Below are 27,955 nucleotides of genomic sequence, written 5' to 3'. Positions count from 1 at the left end.
GATGCCCAGGAATGACTATGGTCTGTTAATTTCTGATGGATATAGTAGGAGCAAGTTCACAGAAATGTTGCTATATTAGGTAACTTTCTTGGGGTAAAGTAGGAACATGTTGGAAGTTAAGCAGTTATCTTAGGTTAGTTGTCTTTTTCTTACTCCCTTGTTATGGTCTCTTTGAAATGTTCTTTTATTGTATGTTTGTTTTCTTTTTAACTTTTTTTTCATACAGTTGATTTAAAAAAGAAGGGAAAGTTAAAAAATAAAAAAATAAAAAATAAAAACAAGGAAAAAAAAAAAAGATGCAGTGCCCCCTTGAGGAGCCTGTGGAGAATGCAGGGGTATTCGCCTACCCCACCTCCATGGTTGCTAACATGACCACAGATATAGGGGACTGGTGGTTTGATGGGTTGAGCCCTCTACCACAGGTTTTACCCTTGGGAAGACGGTTGCTGCAAAGGAGAGGCTAGGCCTCCCTATGGTTGTGCCTAAGAGCCTCCTCCCGAATGCCTCTTTGTTGCTCAGATGTGGCCCTGTCTCTCTAGCTAAGCCAACTTGAAAGGTGAAATCACTGCCCTCCCCCCTACGTGGGATCAGACACCCAGGGGAGTGAATCTCCCTGGCAACGTGGAATATGACTCCCGGGGAGGAATGCAGACCTGGCATCGTGGGATGGAGAACATCTTCTTGACCAAAAGGGGGATGTGAAAGGAAATGAAATAAGCTTCAGTGGCAGAGAGAATCCAAAAGGAGCCGAGAGGTCACTCTGGTGGTCACTCTTATGCACACTTTAGACAACCCTTTTTAGGTTCTAAAGAATTGGGGTAGCTGGTGGTGGATACCTGAAACTATCAAACTACAACCCAGAACCCATGAATCTCGAAGACAGTTGTATAAAAATGTAGCTTATGAGGGGTGACAATGGGATTGGGAAAGCCATAAGGACCACACTCCACTTTGTCTAGTTTATGGATGGATGAGTAGAAAAATAGGGGAAGGAAACAAACAGACAAAGGTACCCAGTGTTCTTTTTTACTTCAATTGCTCCTTTTCACTCTAATTATTAATCTTGTTATTCTTGTGTGTGTAATAATGAAGGTGTCAGGGATTGATTTGGGTGATGAATGTACAACTATGTAATGGTACTGTGAACAATCGAAAGTACGATTTGTTTTGTATGACTGCGTGGTATATGAATATATCTCAATAAAATGAAGATTAAAAAAAAATAGATTGGGGTGATGAATGCACAACCATATGATGGCACTAGGAACAGATGATTATACACCATGGATGATTGTATGGTATGTGAATATATCTCAATGAAACTGAATTTTTAAAAAAATTAAAAATAAAAAAGATGCTTCAGACCCTTTATTAGGGCCATAGGAACTGGTCTACATGCCCTGCACAGAAACCCAGCCAGTTTTGGCTGAGAAATATGGACAAGCCAACTGTCAAAGCAGGGCTCTAAAACAAATCTAGGTCTTGCTGACCAGCAGAAAACAGAGCACCACTGGAAGCCAGCAGATCTATATTACCACACACAGTGAACCTGCTGGGGTGCCCAGTGCCTACCTACCATCATCCCTATGGCAGGCCACAGTGGGTACCGATTTTGGAGGAAGACCGGAGGCAGAGCCAATCTGACAACTGCCCAGTGAGATAAACAAAGAAGTATAGAGATCAAACAAAATCAACAAGAAAACCCAAGGCAAAAGAGAGAAAACAACCTCAAGAATAAACTAAACCAGAAAATCAGATGCCTAGACAGCAAAAAAAATCACGAGCCACACCAGGAAACTCAAAGATACGTCCCAGTCAAAGGAACAAACTAACAGCTCAACTGAGATTCAAGAGTTGAAGCAACTAACTAAAGATGTTCATACAAATATTCTAAATCAAATCAATGAGTTGAAAGAAAATGTGACAAGAGATGACGGATATAAAGAAGACACTGGGTGACCATAAGGAAGTATTCGTAAGCTTGAAAAAATAAATAGCAGAACTTATGGGAACGAAAAGCACAAGAGAAGCGATGAAAAACACAATGGAGACATTCAACAGCAGACCTGGAGAAGCAGAAGGATTACTGAACTAATGGACAGGATATCTGAAATCCTACACGCAAAAGAAAAGATAGGGAAAAGAATGGAAAGATACGAGCAGGGTCTCAAGGAACTGAATGACCACATGAAGCACATGAATATACGTGTTAAGAGTGTCCCAGAAGGAGAAGAGAAGGGAAACGGGACAGAAAGAATAGAGGAAATAATCAATGAAAATTTCCAAACTCTTATGAAAGACATAAAATTACAGGTCCAAGAAGAGCAGCATACCCCAAACAGAAATGATCCAAATAGACCTACTATGAGACACTTACTAATCAGATTGTCAAATGTCAAAGACAAAGAATTGTGAAAGCAGCAACCCATTACAAACAAGGGAAACTCAATATGACAAAGTACATATTTCTCAGGAGAAACCATGGAGGCGAGAAGGCAGTAGTATGATATATTTGAGATACTGAAAGAGAAAAACCACCAATCAAGAATCCTATATCCTGCAAAACTGTCCTTCAAAAATGAAGCATAAGATGGCTGATTCAAGAACAGCCTTCAGAGTAATAACATTGAATGTGAATGGATTAAACTTCCCAATTAAAATATATAGATTGGCAGAATGGATTAAAAAATATGAACCATCAATATGATGTTTACAAGAGACTCGTCTTAGACCTAGTGACACAAATAAATTGAAAGTGAAAGGATGGGAAAAAAAAAATATTCAATGCAAGCTACAGCCAAAAGAAAGCAGAGGTAGCAATACTTATTTCAGATAAAATAGACTTTAAATCCAAACATGTTATAAGAGACAAAGAGGGACACTATATATTAATAAAAGGCACAATTCACCAAGAAGAAATACCAATCATAAATGTGTATGCACCCAATCAAGGTGCTCCAAAGTATATGAGACAAACACTGACAAACCTGAAGGAAGCAACAGATGTTTCCACAATAATTGTGGGAGATTTCAATAGGACACTCTCTCCTATACATCTAGACAGAAGACTAATAAGGAAATTGAGAACTTAAACAATGTGATAAACAAGTTAGATTTAACAGATATATATATAGAGAGAACATTACATCCCAAATTACCAGGATATACTTTCTTGTCTAGGCTCATGTAACTTTTTCTAGGATAGATCATATACTGGGGCATAAAATGAACCTCAATAAATTTAAAAAGATTAAAATTATTCAAAACACATTCTCTGACCACAGTGGAATACAACTAGAAGTTAATAACTATCAAAGAACCAGAACACTCACAAATATCTGGAGGAATACCAGGAATAAGCAGAGGCTGGAGAATTATATCTAAAGGGGACTCAAAGGTGGCTTCAATTGTATCAGTGATATTATTTTTTTAATACTATAAGCAAAATGGCTATATAAACATTTGTTAATCTAAGAGGTGGGTACATAAATATGATTTATACTATTCTATGTATTTTTCCAAATATTTAAACATAGCACTTATTAAAAATGAGTGGGTCTTCCATTCTCAGTGGTAAGCTGACTAGATACCTTGAACAACTCTTCTGCTAAAACAAAATAAAAATGGTAGATAAAATATAAAAATATCTTGTTTTAGGTATCATTGAGATTAAAAGAAATCAAGGAATCAATACAAGCTAAAAAAGAAGCATACACAGGGATCCAAAGATGAAAGCAAGAAATCAAGATGCGTTTTCTCTGGGGATGTGCCAAAGGGGGGGATCCACCAAGAGACCTTTTCACATAAAGCTGAGGGAGGAAGAAAAGGAGAGAGGGAGAAACTTGCCAGTTTGGACCTTGGCAAAAGATGAAATAGGGAAAATTATTTCAGGGAACTGATAACCAGAAGCAGGCCCTCAAACAGGTTTGTTGTCAGATTACATAGGACCCGTGTGGTCCCACACCCTTCAAGCCAGTAGTGCACTCAGGCATTTGGAGGAATGCACCTTCGTCTAGGTTTCAGAGCTGCCGAGAAATACTTCCAAGAGTTAACACCCAAATTTTACTAAACATGAGGAAACAATGCACCATCAGTTTACATAAAAATATATTACAGAATCAAACCAAAAGTCTGATCTATACAGTTATTGAAAATGTCTATAAAAAAGTCTATAAAAAAGCCTATGAAGAAGTCTGATCTATACAGTTATTGAAAATGTCAGAAAAAGACTGTAAAATGTTTAATAGACTTAAAGAAATAAAAGAGGGACTAAAAATGTAAGAAACAAGATACTACAACAGAACTTTTAGAAGCAACATAAGAGAAATTTAAAATTCAGAAGACATATACCTGGTTTGGATGATAGCTACAGGGATGAATACAATTGCTAAAACTCATCAAACTAGACACTTAAGATGTGTGAATTTTATTGTATGTCAATATACCTTGACAAAAATATGTTAAAAATTCAATGGACAACACAGCTATGATATTTAGATACATTTAAGTTTCATTTTAAAATGTCAACATTCACAATTCATTGGAAAGTATATCTTCTGCAAGACTAAATGCATTAAGAAAAATTTTAGATGTTAAAAATAGAAACATGCAAGAGATGTCATAGTTTATCAAAAGTCTTTAGAGCTTCAGTTCCCAAAAGTGAACTCACAAAGGCACAGTGAGGGATATTTTACCTTTTTAAAACAGCAATATCCATTGAACACTACATGGAACTACTAACGCAAAGTAGTCCAATAGTTTCAACATCAAATAACTTTATATTCCTTCCGATAACATTACTTCTTTGCAAAGCTGCATTCTTGACAGTTGCTATGACAGAAGCAAGTACCATAAGAAAATCAATGTACAATAGGAAATGAGAGTGGAGGTGGCCAATCTGATTCCCAGATTTGAGAAGTTGTACACAGAGTGCCAAACAGATGCATGCATCCCATTAGTAAGTACAGTTATTTAACAATGAAATAAAAAAAATTCTCTTTCAAAAACAAACAAAAAAGCACCTCAACAGACAGGTTAAAAAGCAGATTAGAAAATTGGGTAAGTGGAAGACAGATATGAAAAACTATACGGAATGCAGAAAGACACAAATAGATGGAAAAAGTATTAATAGTCTTAGAAGATACAGTGAAGGTCCATTCTCCACCGTTCTCTGCCCTGCTCAGTGCCCCAGGAGGCTGATCTATACAGACATATCACTCAGGTTTCCTTGTCCTCTTCCCCATCCCTTGTGGCTCCTTTGCTCCACCAGAAGCCACAGCTCCTGTAAGACAGCTTGCTGTCTTCTACAGCTGTGGCTCTCCCAGAGTCTCCACTCTCCCTCATTGGTAAGGGCTTCATCATCCTTTACACTTTCCTTATACCTTATCCCTCTCCAAAGCTATGTCAACAGTCACTCTTCATTCACTCTTTTCAATTACCCCTTTAAGTATTTCTTGCCAGTACCCTGACCAAGCATGGAGTTTCAGTGAGAGAAGAGAAAGAATGAAAAGGATAAAGATTCAAAATAATGACAGACAGTATTCCAAAATTGATGAGAAACACTAAAAGTTAAAATCATATTAATGATTTAACTGAGAAACTGGAGAATTCAAAAATCAAACAGATCTTAAAAGCAACCAAAGATTGCTTTTAAGAAACAAAGATTACCTTCAAAGGAGTAACAGACCAAAACTGATTTTTTAAAGGAACAAGAAAAGCCAGACAAGAGCAAGAGCAGAATAACATTTTCATAGTACTGAAATGTATGCCCAGGGGAACTATTTTCCAAGAATTAGAATTTAATGAAGACATACTCATACAAATAAAAAACAAAAGAGTTTACCACCAAGACACTCTTCCTTAAGGAAATTCTAAGGGACTTACTTCAATAGGAAGGACAGTGGTCTCAGACAGAAGGCCTTGAATTCAAAGGAATATGAAGTAAAGAAATTGCTGAATATGTAAATAAATCTAAACAAAGTATTAATTGTATTAAAAAATTAATATTTTTGAAAAGACATTGTGCTAAACATTGAGGACTGATGGCTTAGTATGCCGAGCCCTCTATATTGGGGCTTGCCCTTATGAAGCTTAATACTACAAAGGAGAGGCTAAACCTGCTTATAATTGTACCCAAGAGTTTCCCCATGAGTACCTCTTTGTTGGTCAGGCGTGGCCCTCTCTCTCTAGCTAACCCAACTCAGCAGGTGAACTCACAGCCCTCCCCACTAAGAGGGACCTGACTCCCAGGGGTGCAAATCTCCCTGGCAATGCAGGATATGACTCCCGGTGATGAATCTGGACCCGGCATCGTGGGATTGAGAACATCTTCTTGACCAAAAGGGGGATGTGAAATGAAACAAAATAAAAGTTTCAGTGGCTGAGAGAGTTCAAACGGAGTTGAGAGGTCACTTTGGTGGACGTTCTTATGCACTATATAGATAACCCTTTTTAGGTTTTAAGGTATTGGAATCGCTAGAATACCTGAAACTATCAAACTGCAAACCAGTAGCTTTGACTCTTGAAGACGATTGTATAACAACATAGCTTACAATGGGTGACAATGTAATTGTGAAAACCTTGTGGATCGCACTCCCTTTATCCAGTGTATGGATGGATGAGTAGAAAAATGGGGCCAAAAACTAAAAGAAAAATAGGGTGGGATGGGGTGGATGATTTAGGTGTTCTTTTTTACTTTTATTTTTTATTCTTATTTTTTCTCGTGTAAGGAAAATGTTCAAAAATATATTGGGGTGCTGAATACATAACAGTTGATTGTACACCATGGACGACTGTATGGTATGTGAATATATCTCAATAAAACTGAATTTAATTTAAAAAAAAAAAAAAGACATTGTGCTGGTTTGTCTATATTATGTCCCCCAGGAAAAACCATATCCTTTAATGCAATCTTGTGGGGGCAGACGTATTAGTGTTGATTAGGTTGGAAACTTCTGTGGTTAGGCAAAATAAAGATTGTACAAAATAAAGATTCCCAATATCAGGAATGAAAGCACAGACATTACAACACAGTCTACAGACATTAAAAGGATAAATTTAGTATTTTACACCTTAGAAAAAAATAGACAAATTCTTGAAAGACATATCCAAGGCTACCTCAAGAAGAAATAGATGGACTGAATAGTTCTACACCTATTAAAGAAATTAAATTCATAGGCCAAAATCTTCACACAAAGAAAACTCCAGGTCCAGATGGCTTCTTCACTGATGAATTCTATCTAGCATTTAAGGAAGAAGTAATACTGATTCTACACAAACTCTTCCAAAAAATGGAAGATGTAAGAACACTTCCCAACTCATTTTATGAGGCCAATATTACCCTAATACCAAATCCAGAAAAAGGCATTACAAGATAAAAAACACAAACCAATATCCCTCATGAACACAGATGTGAAAATTCATACGTATTAGCAAATCAAATCTAGCAATATATAAAAAAGTAAAATATTTAATGAATAAGTGGGGTTTAAATACCTGAGAGGCAATCAATGCAACTCACCATATCATGAGACCATATGATCAATTCAGAAGATGCAAAAACGCTTTTGACAAAATTCAAAAAATATTTATGATAAAATCTCTCAGCACAGTAGGAATAGAAGGAAAGGAACCTCATAAAGAGAATCCATGAAAAACCTACAGCTAACATCATATGTAACGGTAACAGACTGAATGCTTTCCTGTAAAGACGGGTAACAAAGTAAGGTTGTCCCCTTCGCCACTTCAATCATGGCTGTAAGGGAGACCCTGCCCAATGAAATAAAAACACTAAACAGGCATACAGCTTGGAAAGGAAGAAACAAAACTGTTTTATTCAGACACCAACATGGTCATTTACATAGAATCTACAAAAAAAAAAAAAAAAACCTACTAGAACTAACATTAATTTAGCAAGGGCACAGAACACAAGGTAAATTACAAAAATCAATTATATTTCTACATTAACAATGAACAGTTACAAAATGAAATTAAAAGTCATACTATTTATTATAGGGTTAAGAACATATAGTACAAGATAAATTTAACAAAAATATAAATATAGAGAATGACATCATTAACATGGCAACACAAGACATCCACTGGAAAAGTCATCCCTCAGAATCAGCTAATGGAAGGACAAACCCCACTTGCTTAGAACTTTGGAGAACAACAGAGAATGGGGAAGGACTCCAAATGCGGAATCAAAGGGAAAAAAGGAACACTCTCCAAAATGAGGTAAGAGATTTTCTTCCCAGGGCCACCTATCTGGACCCCTTCTCCTCACTCTGCCAGCACAGCTTGGGAATCATACAGAAGCAGCACAGCACAGGTCTCTCCTGCTGCAGATACAGACTGTAGAGCCACTCCCAGACGTGAGTTAGAACCCCAAGCATACCCAGACGCAGGGACACAAGTCCACAGAGGTCCAGGGCAGAGCACAAGCTGTAGAGGAGTGCAACATTCGAAAGGGCCCCAGGACAGGGGGACAAAAGAAAGAGACCACAGCAGAACTGATTTTAAGAGATGTGCTCACTCACCCCAGTCTCTGTTTGCTGGACCACCTAAACACAAAACAGACCTTTCTGGATTGACCCCATCTGGCTCCCCAGGGCAGGATATCCTAATAGAGAAGAAACTGGACGTTGAAAGGCCTCACAAGGGAAAAACAAAACAAAACAAAACAAAAGCATAGGAAATTGAGCTTGCGGTAAGACAAGATGGACCCCAGAACTGAAAAGTTGAAGGAAAAGGGGGCACAAAGAGAATTTAAACAAATCACAGGGGCTAAGGAGAAAATTCTCCACAAAAGAAAACCCAACAGAATAGATCAAGATTTCTGGATAAGGAGCAAAGGAAGGAGGAGAAGAAAAAAGGAAATTTTCCCCCGGAGATGCAAGAATTACAGAAAAAGTGCAACCTTAAAATTTTTACTGAATATCCAGAGCAGGAATCAGACGCAGAAGAGCTGAGAAAATCTAAACAGTTAAACACAGGTTACTCTAAAGGTCCAGAATAAGTTGGACCATGAATCAAAGAAGAGCCTAACACAAAGCCAACCAACAATAAAACCCTAGACAAGAGGGAGAAACTGACATTGAGTTAACATCAAAATGAGATGCTGAATATCAGCAAAAAATTACAAGCCATACCAAGAAACAGGAAGATATGGCCAATTCAAGGGAACAAATTAAAACTTCAGAAGAGACACAGAATCTGCAACAACTGAACAAAGAAGTTCAAACAATTCTTATAAGTCAGTTTGAGGAGATTAAGGAGAATATGGACATGGAGCTAAAGAATATTAAGAAAATGTGTGAACATGAAGAATAATTGGTAAAGTTTAAAAAGAAAAATTTATGGGATGAAAGTCACAATACTAGATATTAAAAATACACTAGAAGCATACAACAGCAGATTTCAATGGGCGGAAGAAAGAATCAGTGACCTAGAAGACAGACCAATAAAAATCATACAGTCAGAAAAAGTAGCAAGAAGAACAGAAAAAATTGAGTAGTGTCTCAGGGATTTGTGTGACAGAATGAAGCATACAAACACACACATCATGGGTGTCCCAGAAGGAGAAGAGAAGGAAAAAGGGACAGAATAAATCTTTGAGGAAATAATGGCTGAAAATTTCTCAACACTTATGAAAGACATAGATATACATGTCCAAGAAGTGCAACATACTCCAAATAAAATATGCCCTAATAGAACCACTCTAAGACAAATCCTAATCAGAATGTCAATTGCAAAAGAAAGGGAATTTTGAAAGGAAGAGAACAGCGATTTGCCACATACAAGGGCTCCACAGTAAAACTGAATGCTGACTTCTCCTCAGAAACCATGGTGGTGAGAAGACAGTGGTAAGATATATTTGAGGTACTGAAAGAAAAACTGTCAGCCAAGAATTCTTTATCCAGTTGAACTGTCCTTCAAAAATGAGGGCGAGTTTAAAATATTCACAAACAGAAACAGAACATTCATCAACAAAAGATGCATCCTACAAGAATTACTAAAGGGAGTTTTGCAGGTTGAAAGGAAAGGACAGAACGACTTGAAATACTGTGAAGAAATGAAGTTCTTCGGTAAAGGTAACTAAAAGGGTAAACACAAAACCCAACAGTACTGTATCCTCAATGCATAATTCGACTCCATAATTCCTGTGAGTCAGAACACAACTGAAGAAAAAGTTATCTTTCCTGATAATGCACACACAAAACATTAAAAGGGTAAGTGAGACAAAAAACAACAAAGGGGGAAACAGAAGGAGTTGAGAGCAGAGAAGTATAGGCTACTGAAGTTAAATTGCTATCTTTTCAAATTATTAGCTTATAGATGTTGGCTGGGTAATGCAAACCCCAGGGTAACTGTTTCAGTTTGCTAAAGCTGCCAGAATGCAATATACCAGCAATGGGTTGGCTTTTACAATGGGGATTTATTAGCTTATTAGCTTACAAATTTACAGTTCTAAGGCCATGAAATGTCTAAATTAAGGCATCAAAACAGGGCAATACTTTCTCTTATGACAGGCTGCCAGCATCTCGGAGACCTCTGTCACATGAGAAGGCACATGGCAGTCATCTGCTGGTCCTTTTCTCCCACATTTCATTGCTTTCAGCTTCAGGATTCAGTGACTTCCTCTCTTGGCTCCTCCAGGGGCAATTTTTCTCTAAGCTCTCTCAGTCTCATCTCTCTATTATCCTCTCATAAAGTACTCCATTAAAAGGACTGAGACCCACCTTGAATGGGCTGGGTCACATCTCAATTAAAACAACCTAATCAAAAGGTCCTACCCACAACAGGTCTGCACTCACAGGAATGGATTCAAAGAACATGGCCTTTTCTGGGGTACATAACACTCCAAACCACCACAGTAACCACAAAGAAAGTATTTTCAAAATATACAGAAATGAGAAAGGGATCAGTCAGATGCATCACAAAAGATCAACTATATGGAGAGGAAGGTCGTAACAAAGGAAAAGAGACACACAAAAAAAGGTATGATGTCTAAAAACCAAAGGACAAAATGGCTGAGGTAAGTACCACTTTTATAGTAATAGCATTGAATGTTAATGGATTAAATTCCCCAAAAGGTGCAGATTGGCAGAATGGATTTTAAAAAGCATTCTTCAACTATATGTTGTTTACAAGACACTCATCTTAGACCCAAAGACACAAATATATTCGAAGTGAAAAGATGGAAAAAGATATTCCATGCAAATAGTAACCAAAAATAGAGCTGGTATAGCTACACTAATATCAGACAAAAATAGACATTAAGTCAAAAGCTGTTTCAAGAAATAAAGGATACTATATGTTAATAAAAGGGTCAATCCACCAAGAAATGACCATCATAAATATTTATGCATCTAACCAAGGTGCCCCAAAATATATGAGGCAAAAACTGGAAAAACTGAAGGGTGATATAGGCTTCTCTATAATAATACACACTTCAATACACCACTCTCTTCAATAAAGAGAACATGTAGACAGAATATCAATAAGGAAAAAGAGAATTTGAATAATATGATACATGAACAAAACCTAACAAACATATACAGAACATTACACCCCAACAGAGTAGGATATATATTCTTTGCAAGTACCCACAGATAGTTCTCCAGGATAAACCACATGTTGATTCACAAAACAAGTCTAGAAAACTAGAAAAAGAACAGCAAACTAAATCCAAAGTAAGAAGAAGGAAAGTAACAAAGATTAGAGCAGAAATAAAGTAGAAAATGAAAAACAGTAGAGAGCATTACAAAACCAAAAGTTGGTTCTTTGAAACACCAATAAAACTGGCTAGACTGACAGACAAAAAGAGAGGAGAGGCAAATAAGAGAAGAAATGAGAGGGGAGACATGACTACTGACCCCACAGAAATAAAAAGAATCATAAGAGGTTACTATGAACAATGGTATGTCAATAAATTAGACAACATAGATGAAATGGACAACTTCCTAGAAACACAGAAACAACCTACACTAACTCAAAAAGAAATAGAAAATCTCAACAAACCAATTACAACTAAAGAGATTGTATCAGTCATCAAAAATCTCCCCACAAAGAAAAGCCAAGGACCAGATAGTTTCACAGGTGAATTCTACCAAAGATTCCAAAAACAATAACAATCCTGCTCAAACTCTTCCAAAAAATCGTACAGGAGGGAACACTAAATAACGCCTTTTATGAAGCCAACATGATTCTAATACCAAAGCCAGATAAAGATACTACAAGAAAAGGAAATTACAAACCAATTTCCCTTATGAATATAGATGCATAAATCCTCAAAAAAAATATTTGCAAATCAAATCTAACAGTACATCAAAAGAATTATACACCATGATCAAGTGGGTTTTATCTGGTATATGCAAGGATGGCTCAACCTAGGAAAATCATTTAATGCAATCCACCACATTAACAGAATGAAAAGAAAAGAAAAACATATCGTCTCAATTGATGCAGAAAAGAATTTGATAAAATCTAGCATCCTTTCTTGATTTAAAAAAAAAAAAAACTTGGAAAAATAGGAATAGAAAGAAACTTCCTCAACATGTTAAAGGGTATCTATGAAAAACCCATTGTTAACATTATACTTCATTTGTGTTAAGACTGAAAGCTTTCCCTCTAAGATCTGGAACAAGACAAGGATGCCCATTGTTGCCTTTGTTATTCAACATTATACTGGAACTTCTAGCCAGAGCAGTTAGGCAAGAAAATGAAATAACAGGCATCCAAATGGCAAAGGAAGAAGTAAAATTTTCACTATTTGCAGACGGCATTACTGTATAGAGAAAGAATCCTGAATAATTTACAACAAAACTACTAGAGCTCTTAAATTAATTCAGCAGTGGCAGAGTACAAGAGCAACACACAAAAGTCACTAGTGTTTCTAACACTTGTAATGAGCAATCTGAAGGGGAAATCAAGGAAAGAGTCCATTTACAATAGCCACTAAAATAATCAAATATCCAGGAATAAATTTAACCAAGGATGTAAAGGACTTATGCATGGAAAACTACAAAACTTAACAAAAACAAATCAAAGAAGATCTCAATAAATGGAAGGACATTCCATGTTCATGGATTGGAAGACAAATTATCATTAAGATGTTAATTCTACCCAAAATTATTTACCTATTCAATGCAATCCCAATTAAAATCTCAACAGCCTACTTCACAGAAATGGAAAAGCCAATAACCAAATTTATTTGGAAGGGCCAGGGGCCCCAGATAGCCAAGAACATCTTCAAAACGATGAACGAAGTTGGAGGACTCATACCTCCTTACTTTAAAGCTTACTGCAAAGCTATGGCGATCAAAACAGCACGTTACTGGCAGAAGGATAGGCATACTGACCAATGGAATATATTCGAGAGTTCAGAAATAGACTCTCTTATCTATGGCCGACTGATTTTTGACAAGGCTGCCAAGTCCACAGTCTCTTCAACAAACGGTGTTGGGAGAACTGGATATCCATATGCAAAGGAATGAAGGAGGAACCCTATCTCACACCATATACAAGAATTTTCCCAAAAAGGATCAAAGACCTAAATTTAAGAACCAAAACTATAAAGCTCCCAGAATAAAATGGAGGGAAGCATCTTCAGGATCTTGTGTTAGGCAATGGTTTTTTAAGACTTTATACTCAAAGTACAAACTACAAAAGAAAAAAAAAAAACAGATAAACGGGTCCTCATCAAAGTTAAGAATTTCTGTGCAAAGGACTTTGTCACAAAAGTGAAAGATAACCTACTCAATGGGAGAAAATATTTGGAAATCACATATCCACTACGAGTTCAATATACATAATATATAGAGCAAGCCTACAACTCAACAAAAAGACAAAAAAACTAACAATATGCTAAAGACTTGAATAGACACTTCTCCACAGAGGATATGAAAATGGCTAAAAAGTACATGAAAAGATGCTCAACATCATTAGCTATCAGGGAAAAACAAATCAAAACCACACTGAAATACCATTTCATACCTATTAAAATAGTTAATATTAAGGAAACAAAATTACAAGTTTTGGGGAAGATACAGGGAAATAGGAATATTGTCATTGCTAGTGGGAAAATAAAACGGTGCAGCCACTGTGGAAGACAGTTTGGCAGTACCTCAGAAAGCCAAGTATATAGAACCTAAGATGGTGGCTAGGAGAGACAGGGCAAAAAAACACCTCCATGCAAAATACTAGATAAAAGCCAGAAAGTGACCCGAATACCAGTTCCAGCGATGCACCAGCTGGACAAGGTCGGTCTGCTAAATCCACAGGGACCGTGCACTTGGTGAAACCAGGAGTCTGCGTTCTGAAACAAGTGAGTGAACCTGCTGAATGTCCGGCAGCCACGCTGCGGTGTGGGGAAACCGTGCGTTGGCGTTTGGAGGCAGACTAGTTCTGTTTTTACAAAAACCAAAAGCAGCTGCAGATACGACAGCAAGAACCACACAGTGAAGTGCGGCAGGAACGGGCTGTGCAAACGTCTCATTATCTGGCATGGAAGATAGCCTTTCGTGGACCTACTGCTAATTGTCTCGGAGCAGGGAGGGCAGAGGTGAGCCAAAAGGAGAAAAAAACCATGCCCCTTGCAGCCATCTTCCTGGTGGGTTGGGAGCGCTCCTGCCTGGCACCGGAGCCACGGATCAGAGCCACACCAAGGGACCCAATGCAACGGGAAGTGTTTCCCCCAACACCGCACACACGCCACAATATCAGGCATGGACAGTGGCCTTTCCACACCCACAGCTAATTGTCCTGGAGCTGGGAAGGCGGAGCTGTGCAAAAAGGGGGAGGTTAACATGCCCCATTCAGCCATCTTTACAGCAGGCTACGAATGCCCCTGCATGGCCTGGAGGCCCAGGGCTTCCCTTGAGGGAGGCACGCACTTGTGACGTAGCACAGCCTTCCCCCAGCAGGGTCCCTGGAAGGGCATGGCTGGGAAGAGGGACCCACTAAGAAATCCCAGGGACCCTATGCCAATACCAAGGACTTGAGAGTCAGTGGCAGAGACAATCTGTGGCGAGACTGAAATGAAGGTTTAGACCCTTGCAACAGCCTTAAATCTCCAAGAACACCTGGGAGGTTTGATTATTAAAGCTGCCCTGCCTCCCTAACCGCTCAGACACACGCTCCACATTCAGGGCGGACAGCACCAACAACACACCCAAACTTGGTGCACCAACTGGACCCCACAAGAATCAGATCCCCGTACACTACAAAGACAAAGTTGGGGAGAACTGACTTGAGGGGAATAGGTGACTCATGGACACCATCTGCTGGTTAGTTAGAGAAAGTATATGCCACCAAGCTGTAGATCTGACAAATTAGAGATTAGCCTTTGAATAATTCTACATATCCTAAAAGAACCCTATCAAGTAAAGCAAATGCCAAAAGGCCAAAAACAACAGAAAATTTTAAAGCATATGAAAAAACCAGACAATATGGATAACCCAAACCCAAACACCCAAATCAAAAGATCAGAGGATGAACCAGAACAAATGTATGACACTACAACTAGATTCATTCATTCATTCACTTTTTTACTCAACAGACATTACTGAGCTAGTACTATGTGTCTAGCACTGTGTTAGATGCTTGATTCATATTAAGGAAAAGCAGACAAGGTCCCTGCACTCATATGTATTAGAATTCATCAATTCATTCATTCATTTATTCATTCGTTTTTTCACTCAACAGACATAACTGAGCTAGTACTATGTGTCTAGCACTGTTAGATGCTAGATTCACATTATTAAGGAAAAGCAAACAAGGTCCCTGCACTCACATATATTAGAATTTATCAAGGGAAACCAACTCACATTCATTAACCACACAAATAAGATTCCAAATGTGAGGGGTGTTATTGAAGGATAGATGAGTTTCACTTTCAGGAGGTTAAGGAAGGTTTCTCTGAGAAAGTGGCAATTGAATTGACATCTAAAAAGTCAGGTGAAAGTGAAAAAGAGCATTCTATTAAATTGTTCAAAGTTTCCATTTGGGGTGATGGAAAAGTTTTGTGATGGTAGCACAACATTGTAACGTAATTAACAGCACTGAATTATATACTTGAATATGGTTGCAAGGTGAAATTTTAGGTTATATATATGATACTAGAGTAACAAAAAAGAACACAGGACTGTACAACACAGTGAACCCTAATGTAAACCACAGATTGTAGTCAATAGTACAATTATAAAAGTGTTCTCATCAATTGTAAAAAACAGCCACAGTAATGCAAGGGGTTAATAATAGGGTGGTATAAGGGAACACTGTATTTCATACATGATTTTTGTATAAATCTACAACTTCTCTAATAATTTTTTAAAAGGGCATTCCAAGCAAGGGGAACAACAGTATATAATGAAAAGACCTCTGGCAGAATGGAGGACTAGAGTGGGAAGGATTGAAAGAAGGTTGGTGTGGTTAATGCACAGAGAAAAAGCCATGCAGGGAGAGTTATAAGAAGTTGTTAAGGTAATAGCAAAGCCCAAGCCACACAAGGAGCAAGGAGTGAACGAAACTTCAATTCAAACCTTGGTAATCTGTCTCTGGAACCCATTATACTATATGCCTTCCCCCACAGCAGTATGATATATTTCAGTCCACAAATACATATATTAAATGCTTACTATGTGACAGGCAATGTGCTAGGTGTTACGGACATTAACAGTAGTCAATGATGAACCAAAACAAACAGAATCCCTATCCTCACAGAGTTCTTGAAGTAGTGGAGGAGTCAATCACACAAATAAGTGGAAAACTGCAGGTGTAATAAGTGTTATAAATCAAATGGTGCTATAAAATAAGAACTTAATCAAGTTCACAATAGTCAGGATTTTTTAACAAAGGAAACAACTAAGCTGAGGTCTGAAGAATTCAATGTCAACTAGACAAAGGCAGGAGGAGAAGGGCAAGAGAATACATACAAATCCTGGAAAGAGGTGCAGATTGAGCATGATGGACTTTAGAAAGCCAGTATGCTAGGGCCAAGGTCAACTTCAAGGGTGTGCATTGCTCTGAAATTCTTAATCATTTCATCTTTGAACGTGTATTTTTTAAGTGAAGCCCAACTGGACAAAGGAGAATGCACGGGGGCAGCGAAGACTGGCCAGTGTATTCACATATGCACATGCTTTGGGGTAGCAGGGGGTGCTAGGCCTTGGAACCTACACCGATTGGCAGTCAGCGACAGCATCAACAGCCACAGGAGAAAGGTGGTGCATACAGGAGAGTGCTGTGACTCGCAGTGGGAAGCCAGCTTACTTGTCCTTCCCAGGACCCATCCCTAGGGGACATGCACAAGTCTTAATGCTCCAGTCTAAGCACTGGCACAGGAGCTGCCACACTCAAGCAGTAAAGTTTGTCAGTAAACTACAGAACAAAAATGTGGACATTGCAATAAAGCATATCAGCAAATGACTAGAATTCTTCAAACACTTTAGAATCCCTAGTTTTGAAAACTACAACTGCAAAGCAAAACATCCACAGGCATAGAAATGGAAATTAAAGATTGGCACGTTTGATGGAAAAGAATGCCATTTTAATATGAAGTTTCAGATGAACCAATTACAAAGGAGGAAGACGATATTAAAAACACTTTTTTCTTATAATTGAAAATACAAAGACAATGCATGGACACATTGAAATACATACAAATAACGAAGCCACTTTTGGTTTCTTTATGACCTCTACAAGCAACAAGAAACGTCAAAGGAAACATTAAAATGCCAATGTATAAATTTAAATTTAAACTTACATGAAAATAATTTGTATGAACAGTCAAATTTTAGAAAAAAAATTGTTCTGCAAAAATCGTAACCTCTAAATGTACTAAAAATTTTTAAAAATAATTTATCAGAAATTTATTCCAATGTTGTCACAGCCTATAAAATACTCTTACCAGCCCCAGTAAGTTACATCAGCAGAGATCCATCAAAAAATTAAAAATTACCTGAAATTACTTGCAATCTTGCATTTGCTAAGAGCAACTGATGTCATTTTCAAATAGATCAACTGAAAATGAATTTGCTAAATATATAAATTTGTGTAACTGAATAAGTAAATTTGTAGGAAAGTCAGAAAAATCTTATAATCAATCTAGATATCACATAAATAAATGTACTGTATGTATTGTATTATATGTCCCACATGCACTGAATCTATTATATAAAATTATGACACAAAAATATGTTTTGCAATTTATAAGTCTGTTATTACTCATAAAGTACTATGTCCCCCATTATGTTTTACAATAAAATATTTTTAAAGGAAAAAGATTCATATTCTAAAACCTTTAATGGCACTTTTCTCCTGTTTTTTTGAACTAGGCACCCTGCATTTTCATTTTGCACTGGTCCCTGCTATAATGTAGGTGGTACTGGCCAGTACACAAAGAAAGCAAGCAGAAACAGCCTAGTAAGAGATATGGCTGGAATATGAAGCAGGGGCCAACAATTATGCTGAGCTTTTAGCACCCCATTAAGGAAGCCATTAAAAAGGAGTGAATGGGATGAGGGGACTACTCGAAGAGAAACTTTACAGGTAAAACTCAGGAATCACCCTAAAACGGATTATACACCTGCTTGTGAAAGTCTCTGGTCTAAAATATTCTGGTCATTTCATAGTGGACCTAATTTTTTCCATAATTACAAGTGAGTAGAGCTTGACCTGAGAGGTTTGGAATGCTTTTCTAATAGCTGTTTCTCATTCAAAGGATTTTTTTTTCCTTTTGTTAACAAGATTATGCTTAGCTAACAATGATTAAACATAGCTGTGGAAAGAGGATGACCTAATTTATAAGTGCAAAACCACAAATCTAGTCTTTACTCAGCGTGAATCATTATTCACTTTTTAATTTTCTTTTGTTAATCTGTGATTCAATATAAGGCTTTTAAGTTGTGAAAACATTAAACTATATAAAAACATAGAAAATGAGGACTCTTAACAAACCCAATGCTACTCCCTAGACAGCAATTCTTAAAAGTTTAGCATAGCTCTTCCAGGTCTGTTTCTGTATAAATACAAACATATGCAGTGATTTTCTTTTTAAGAAATCAAATAAGATCATGCCATATATTCAGTTCTACACCTTCCTCAGTTATTTTCAGCATCTTTCCATGTCCTGGTCTTTCCACACACAAAAAAAATCCACCATATTAGATCCAACACATTTTTTTAAAGCTCCCTAATATTCCATTATATAAAATATTAGTTTATTTAGCCAATTTCTTACAACTACACATTTACATGTATCAATTCTTTGCTACAGAAAAGTATACTACAGTAAACATCCTTTGTATATGTGCAAATATTTCCATAGGCAGAATACTACTAGAAATGAAATATCTGAGGTCAAAGGATATGTACATTTTTAAGGCTCTTGCAACATACCACCAAAATATCCACCAGAACTTGTAAAATTTTACAGTTCCACTAGCAGTGTCTGCTTCTCCACACATTTACATTTTGAAATACCATTTTAATCACAGTTATGTTTATGAACTATTCAGTCCCAACTTTCTACAGCTTTTGAATACATTTAATAGCTGGTACATCAAGTTTCCCAGTACCTCCTTTCTACTTCTTTTTTCTTTTTCTTTTTAAAAGGTTATTCTCTGAAATAAGCTTCAGTGGCAGAGAGATTCCAAAAGGAGCCAAGAGGTCACTCTGGTGAGCACTCTTACGCACACTTTAGACAACCCTTTTTAGGTTCTAAAGAATTGGGGTAGCTGGTGGTGGATACCTGGAACTATCAAACTACAACCCAGAACCCATGAATCTCGAAGACAATTGTATAAAAATGTAGCTTATGAGGGGTGACAATGGGATTGGGAAAGCCATAAGGACCACACTCCACTTTGTCTAGTTTATGGATGGATGAGTAGAAAAATAGGGGAAGGAAACAAACAAACAAACAGACAAAGGTACCCAGTGTTCTTTTTTACTTCAATTGCTCTTTTTCACTTTAATTATTATTCTTGTTATTTTTATATGTGTGCTAATGAAGGTGTCAGGGATTGATTTAGGTGATGAATGTACAACTATGTAATGGTACTGTGAACAATGGAATGTATGATTTGTGTTGTATGACTGTGTGGTATGTGAATATATCTCAATAAAATGAAGATTAAATAAATAAATAAATAAATAAATAAAATTAAAGGTTATTCTCTCACAATTATTCTCCCAGATGTATTTTCTAATTAAGTAGTCAAGTTTTTCTTCTACCTGAAAAAAAGGGATGAGGGGAGAGGAGGATTTTGACTGACATTACATTCAATTTATAGATTAATGAGGGAGGAACCACCACCTCAACCAGATTGACTCTTTGGATCCAGGAATACAGACTTCATTTAATTTAGATTTTTTTATATATTATTCAAATAAGTTTTATGTTTTTCTTCACAAAAAAGTTGCAAGTTTCTTATTAAATAGTCTTACAATTTATTACTACATTTTTATTCCTAACAGAATGCGTTTTTCCATTTTTAAGCTGCTCATTGCCAGTATAAAGGAACTCTTGCAGTTGGTTTATCTATCTTGTATCTGGCCAACTTAACAAACAACTATCAGTTTTAATAGTTTTTTTAGTTAATTTCCTTGGAGTTTTTTCCCTGAATGTCATATCACCTACAAATAATCATCTTTTTTACATTTCTTTCCAATATTTGCACTTATTCCTTTTTCTTACCTTATGTTATCAGGTTAGGTCCTCCAGGTGTTGAACAATAGTTATATTAGGACTCACTCTCTTATGCCTAAGAATTTCACCTTTTAATAGCGGTTTCAAATAACTATTTTTTCTTAATCATATTGAGAATTCCCTTCAATTCCTAGTTTACTAAATTTTTAATCATAAAATGCTGTTGAATTCTATCAACTGCCTTTTATCCATCTATGAATGATTCAAAGATCTTCACAATGTTTCTATGGATCACTGTCTGATCCAATTTGCTGAGTTTCACACAAATCCAACTGCACAATACACATCTAACTGAACTGTATTTGAAATTCCCCATTAATTAGTCTCAAGGGAAAGAATTTTTCATTTTCCACTTTTCCAAAAGCATTTTTCTAGTCTCACAGAAAGGACTAAAAGACAGGGTTGAAATAAATAAAAATGCTTATGCAATATAATGCATTTTTTCCATAAGTAAACTCTATACGAAAATTCTTAATTTTATGGCATGTACATTACTGGTTAAAGAAAAAATACAAGCATTGTTCTTTAAACATAGGAGGGCTCCGAATACCTACTAAATAAATGCTCAAATATCTGTAGTTCCCTAAATATAAAATACACTGTGTTTTCTCAGGCCTTTGTACAAATATATCCTTCTTCATGGGATATCCGTTTTTCCACCTGAGAAACTACATTTTGTCCTTTGTGCCTCAGTTGAAAGGTCTCCTGTTCCAAGAAGCCCTTTCTATATCCCCGCCTCAGTCTGAGGTAGATGACCCTACCCCAAACTCCCACATTAACACTAGTATGTATTTCTTTATAACATCACCACACAATGGCTAATTTATTTGCCTCCCACTAAACTACACACTCCTTGAAAAAAGACCTGTCCTTTTCCTGTCTCTTTAGCATAGTGCCTAACAAGTACATAGTGAAGAAATTTTCTAGAATGAATGAATGGCCAGAATTTGAATTCTAGATCCAAACTAACTATATGACCACAGACTAATCATTTACCAGCTCTGAATCTTGGATTTTCTCATTTATAAAATTAAAGAAAATCTCTTCAACCTATTTAGTTCACAGACTGATATGAGAATCAAATAAGACAATAAGTTTTATATAGCAAAATTTTACACATATTTTCAGATATTAACCATATTCTACTACAATAAACTATGAAAACCAATCATTAAGCCCTTTCATTAACATATAACATATCAGTTAACATGTGCACTCCATACTATCTTATTTTGTCATTGCACACACTCACTGAGGACAATCACAGCACATATACTGTATTAGTTAGGGTTCTCCTTGGAAACAGAATCAATGAGAGATGTCTCTTATTATCAAATTGTAAAAGTGACTCACGCAACTGCGGGAGCGCACGAGTCCAAATTCTGCAGAGCCGTCAACAAGCTGTCAACTCCAAGGAAGACGTCCGACGAACTCCTCGGGAAACGAACCAACAACTTTGACGAACTCCTCAGGAAACGAACTGGCAACTTCGACGAGCTCCCCAGGAAAAGCTTCACTGAGCAGCTGAAGAAGAAGTGAAGGTTCTCTAACCGTCTGGCTTATAAGCCTCCAACTGATCACCCGGACCAAATCCAGCCAATTGCATTCTCTCACTGTGGAAGCACGCCCCTTGATGAGTCATCAGTCAGCTGCAGTCAATTGACTGATGATCCGACAAACCAACCAGCCTCAAATAGCCTCACAGGAATCGTCAGGCCAGTGCCTGCTTGACCAGACAGCTAGGCCACCTAGCCAAGTTGACACATGAACCCAACCATCACATATACTAAGGACAATCTTTAACAACCTAAAGGAACTAGGGTTACAAATCCAAGGGAATTCAAGACAATAAATAAAGCACTCTTTAACTTATGGTTCAAACCGATGCAAGACTAACACTATAAGAATTCTAAACCTTTCCATTATGGTATCTCTAAAATCAAAACACATACTACATTTTATAACTATTCATGAAAAAGAAAATAGAAACAGCTTTCTTAAAAATTCATCAACAACATTAGATGAACAAAGAAAATTACAGAAGTATGGATATAATCTCATTTAAATAAAAAATTAATTTATATATATATATGTGCTATAATCTCATTTAAATAAAAAATTAATTTATATATATATATATATATATATATATATATATATGTGCTTATGCTTGAAAAATTTCAATATGGATATCTAAGAAACTGTTAACAGTCCTCTCCAAAAAGTGGGAATGGGAACTAAGAACTTTACCTTCCCCTATACATCCTTCTGCACTGCTTAAATTTCTTACTGTGGAGAAGGTATTGAAGGTATTTAAGATCTTTTTCTTAATAAAGAATAATATTTACAGTCTCTCATTTGTGTTAAAACAAAACAAAACAAAACAAAACCTACCTAAAGGTATATTTTTAAAGTACAGGAAAAGTCAAAATATATCCAGTCAAACTGCTAATATGGGTTATTTAGGGAAAGAAGACATGTTGGGGGTAAGGAAAGGGAGAGGAAGGAGAATCTCACTTTTTACTCTAAATTTGCATATTGTAGATATAATTTTATAATAATATATTCTGGAATTGCTGTTATTATTTTTAAATAACATAAAATGTACCCACAATACCAAATTTTCAGATCTACATTTAGGTAACTTTCTAAATTCATTTAATCATTAAGACTCCCACTGAAGAGAGTGTTAGTACAAAAGCACAGTCAACTTTACTAACTCTGCTATGTATTTTATGTCCTCTCAAAAATTTAGGTTTAAGATTCTTAAGCAAAAGCCAACAACTGACATCTTTCTGGAAAAGGAATTTTCAGGACCTATCTAAATAATGTTTTCAAAATAGATCATTATACTTGCATATTGTTACTAGTTTACAACTGTCAAGATTGTTTGCCCTCAAATTTTCTAGCACTATCTTAAATAAAAAATGAAGCAGTATTTACAAGCATGTGCACAAAATATTCCATGACTACCTCTTGGGGGAAAATTACTCTTCATGTTGAGACCTATAAAATCTATAAATTATCTTTTTTTACTCTATAGTTCTTATATACTTTATTTTGCACATCATCCAACAACCTAAATAGGATTGACTTTATAAATATACAGTGAAACAACTGCGATGTCTAAAAACACATTTAGAAATTTCTCAAGTAATGAAATGTAATATCTAGTATTATAACATGCTAACTTTGAGAAGCAACATGGCTGAGTAAATAAAAGTTTTTAAAAAAAGTTTCGATATGGAAGTCTATGATCTGGGTTCGGGATCAGTCTTATGACTCACTGATTTGCTCTGTGACCTACCCTGAGTAAGTCACTTCTACCTCTTTGAACCTCTGTTTCCCCATCTATATAATGGAAGGGAGAATGCTTATACTAAGTTCTTATTTCTCAGTGTCTCTATTTCCTCAGAGAAACTGATAAAAGCTATAGACTCTATTACCAAAAATGTAATATTTGTACCCAAAGAAGAAATTGCTTACAAATTCCTTCTGACATCCATCCACGGACTCCCAAAGACCTCTATATAAAAAGATCTTTTAGAATTGTTCCACATACTAAAATTCTATGCTGTGATTTTCATAAAAGACATATATGGTTTATCTAATGAAAAAATTAGGTGAAACTAATTTTGAAAGGCATCACTAATTAATCTGAATTCAAAATACCTTTACCAGCAGATAAAACAGAGCAATATCTATAAACAATATTTCCTCAGTCCCAGATTGATAAATGATAAAATCACCTTTTATTTAATATTCAAAAACTTAGTAACTGAAGGAGATTTAACAATTTTAACCATCCCCAAATGAATTAATTTGCCTTCTTTCTGTTTCCACTATCCTACAGGTTAGGACCACAGACCGGTAACTGACAAACCTGTGTTTGAGTTCCCACTCCACTACTTTCTGCGATATGTAGGTAAATTACTAGCATCTATACATTTGAGTTCCTTGGAACATAAAACGAAAATGAAAGTAATAATATCTACTTCATCAAGTTACTGAGGATTAATTAAGGTAACATATGGAAAGTCTTTGGCAAAGTACTGAGCACTCTGTAAGCACTCAATAAATGTTTATTATTCTTGATAATATGTAGCTTTCATACTGAGGAATAATGTGGTAACTGCTAACCTCACCATCAGGTACACATTTTTTAATAGTAAGTAGAAATTTCCAAAACAGAATTTTCTGTTTTTAATAATAACTTTTTTCTGTTCACTACTATTCTCCTCTGGAAAGATAAAAAGCATGTAAAAGGTACCTATACAGCACACATGAGAGGTGGTGAGGTACAGTGGAAAGAGACCCGGTTTAAATCTGAGTACTATACTTAATTCAGTCACTACAGTAATGATGTAGCCTGGACCACTTAAACTCTCTCTCAACCTTGTAAGGCTGTTGCAAGAATTAATAAAACTATGTAAAGTATCAAGTACAGTAGGAGACATGTGGTAAGCACTCAATAAACAGCACTTATTCTTCTCTGCCACCCCTTATACGTGATAAAACTAGCTTTGCCAAGTAAAAGAGAAGGTAATGGCAAGTGCAAATCATAACTTATATCAGGCCCACGATGAACACTAATTTTATCTTATCAATGTAAGAACGAGAGCATGGAAACTGTATGTCACAGATTTTAAGAACCTTGTTGATGACTGGCTAATTTTTTCTGAACTTACTTGCAAGAGTCTGAAAATGTTATCCATTCAGTTTTCAGACAAAATCATACACAGAATTTTACTCATAATGAAGCAAATAAATCCTTTTATTAGACTTCTCAATTTCATGAGCTAAACTATCTGGAGTTGTGTGTGAAAACAGAACTTATTAAGTGGAACTATAAACTATGCTAGAATTAGTTGAAATATTTTTGAATGTGTTGCTCGGACACACAACCCAGTCACTGAACCAAAAGGAAAAGACAAGAGCTCAAATATGCAACGAATCTGGGTGAATCAATTCAAGTAATCAAATAAACCAAACTCTAACTTCCAAAATAAGAAATAAAAATACAAGCACTTAAGTCATAATTTACAGAAACAAAGATGAACCAGCAAACGCAAACATACAGTTTACTGAGTAACTGAATGTAGTTTATCCTTACTTCTATTCCCTGCGTGGAGTACTTTTATCCTTTGATCTGGCCTTCTCAAACTCCCTGGGTAAATCATCTACTCATCCAGCTGTTTAATGTATAGCGTTAAAAATGAAGTCAACGAGTACCGTAGACTCAACTCTCCGTAAAGCGCGACCCGCAAGGTCAGTACTGGGCCAAGTTTTGCCCCAATGACCTTGGTCCCCAAGGTTCCCTTCCCTCGCTCCTGAAGGTCCCTCCACGTGCTGCCGGCTGCGGTTACCCAGAGGTGGCTGTATTTCAGAGAAAGAGCTTAAAGACCGGAATGTACGAAGGGAATAAGGGTTCTTAACAGCTCCCAGGCTGTGCCACCAATTCCCTGCAGGCTCCAACTCCCCAGCGGCGAGCACAGCCCCCAAATTCCCTCGACCCAGATCCTGCGGTGCAGCCCCAACCTCCCTGCCCGCGCCTTACTCTGCGACTCGGTCTGCGGGACAGGGTGTAGGGTGAAGACGGTGGCACCACAAACCCTCCTTCCCACTCCATCACCTCCCCGACGCGCGGCTGGGGTGCTGGGCAGCTAGGACAAGGGGGACAACCCCAGGAAGCAGGGGACGAAGGCAGGATGAAAGAAGCAGGATGGAGACTCCTGCGCCACGCCACCACCATCGCCATCTCCTCCACTTCCAGGACTCCCTGAAGGCCCTGCCCGGTCGCCAGTCCGGCGGACGGCGAGGACCGGCAAGGCAGAGCCAGCCGGAGGCCCGGGGAGCCGGGACCGGGGACGCGGCGTCCTCACCATCAGAACTTTGGCTGCGTTCTCCAGCTGAGCGATCACTTCTGGGGGACCCAGCGCCGCCGCCATCATGGTCTCTCTTCAATGACGCGCCATGCGCTGCATTCTGGGAGCGGCGCCGCGGCGCCCAATCCGGGTGCGACCCCGAGCGCGCGCGGCCCCAGGCGAAGGAGCGCGTCTGGTCCCCGCGGGATGGGACGGGATTCCGGCCTGGGGTGACTGCTGAGGAGAGCGTGAGCGGGGAAGATGGGCAGGGCCGACGGAGCCGGGGTAGGGGAAGGGTCGGAGCCACACGCTGGTCCCCGAAGTTGCGATAAGGGAGGGTGAGTCCGCGCATGCGCCATGTCCGCAATCGCCCTCCTCCCACCCGGTTCACTGGACTCCAGGGACCTGTGCACACCTCCCGGTCCCTGCAGGGTCCCAGACACCGGTCCTTCCTTTTCCATCCTGCACCCCTCGACGTCGCCGAGGGCTTCAGACGCCGGTCCCCTCCTCCTTGCCTGCGCACCCTTCCTCTTCCCCGAAGACAAGACACGGATTGTTTCCCTCCTCCACTATGCATAACTCGGGGTCTCCGAGGGCCCCAGACTCCAGTCCATCCCTTCAGTTCCTACCCTTCACACCACCAGCATTGCACGTCTTTCCCTTACACATCCCTCCCCCACGTAGTTTCTTGGACTTGGAACCACCCCACCTTCACCACTCCCACTTCCTCCCTCTCCTGAGATTGCACGTCCTTTCGGAGGATCTCTGTTTTATGCGTCCAAATTTGTTTCTTCTTGACACAAAAAGGAAGCATCCCAGGATATATGCTTCCTTTTCTTAATGGAGGTCCTTTTGCAGGAGACTCGTCCAAGTTAATTGGGACAGCCAGTCGCTATGGGACCCAAATAGAAAATCCATCCTTTTCTCTTGCCTTCTTCAATTTTCTAGGGCTGTCTCATATAGGATTGGGAGAAAGCAGGGAACAGGAACCCTCACCTTGATTGCATGGGACGTCTTCTTGAATTCAGTAAGACCTCAATTGCTACCGCTTTGCCGTGTTTGTTTAAGGAATTCATGATAGTGATGTTAATGATGGAATCGGGTTCGAAGGTACGTTAGTGTCTGCTAATCCAACCTTCTTTCCCAAAAGCTTCAGTGACCCTTAAGACATTCCGGGTAAGTGGTTCTGTCAGCAGCTATCTGAGTAAACAAACCAGCTTTAAGTGTTAGAAAAAGTTGTTTACCCGAAGGGTTTCTTTTGTTTAGTTTGAGCTGACCTCTACTTTCTCATAGCTTCTACCTTTTGATGCTGCTTCTGCCTTCTGGTGCCTCACAGAAAGTCAGCTTCATTTAAGTTTTTCAAAGTTTCTTTTAGAGAAAA

General features: G+C 37.8%; 1 protein-coding gene across 2 annotated transcripts in view; it reads right to left on the bottom strand.

Moving 5' to 3' along the window:
• Positions 1-26,661, bottom strand: part of XPO4 (exportin 4) — a 131,378-nt gene extending 104,717 nt beyond the window's left edge. For both annotated transcript variants that reach the window (XR_005211088.1, XM_037800003.1), the window contains exon 1: positions 26,593-26,661. Coding sequence is in view for 1 of the 2 variants with exons in the window: in XM_037800003.1 (XP_037655931.1) it covers positions 26,593-26,661 (69 nt within the window). In the remaining variant the exon portion in view is untranslated. The remainder of the gene's footprint in view (positions 1-26,592) is intronic.
• Positions 26,662-27,955: the final 1,294 nt, after the last annotated feature.

This window comes from Choloepus didactylus, chromosome 12 (genome assembly GCF_015220235.1).
Source record: "Choloepus didactylus isolate mChoDid1 chromosome 12, mChoDid1.pri, whole genome shotgun sequence".
NCBI classification, from domain to species: domain Eukaryota; kingdom Metazoa; phylum Chordata; class Mammalia; order Pilosa; family Megalonychidae; genus Choloepus; species Choloepus didactylus.
This window is presented reverse-complemented; position numbering and strand designations above follow the sequence as displayed.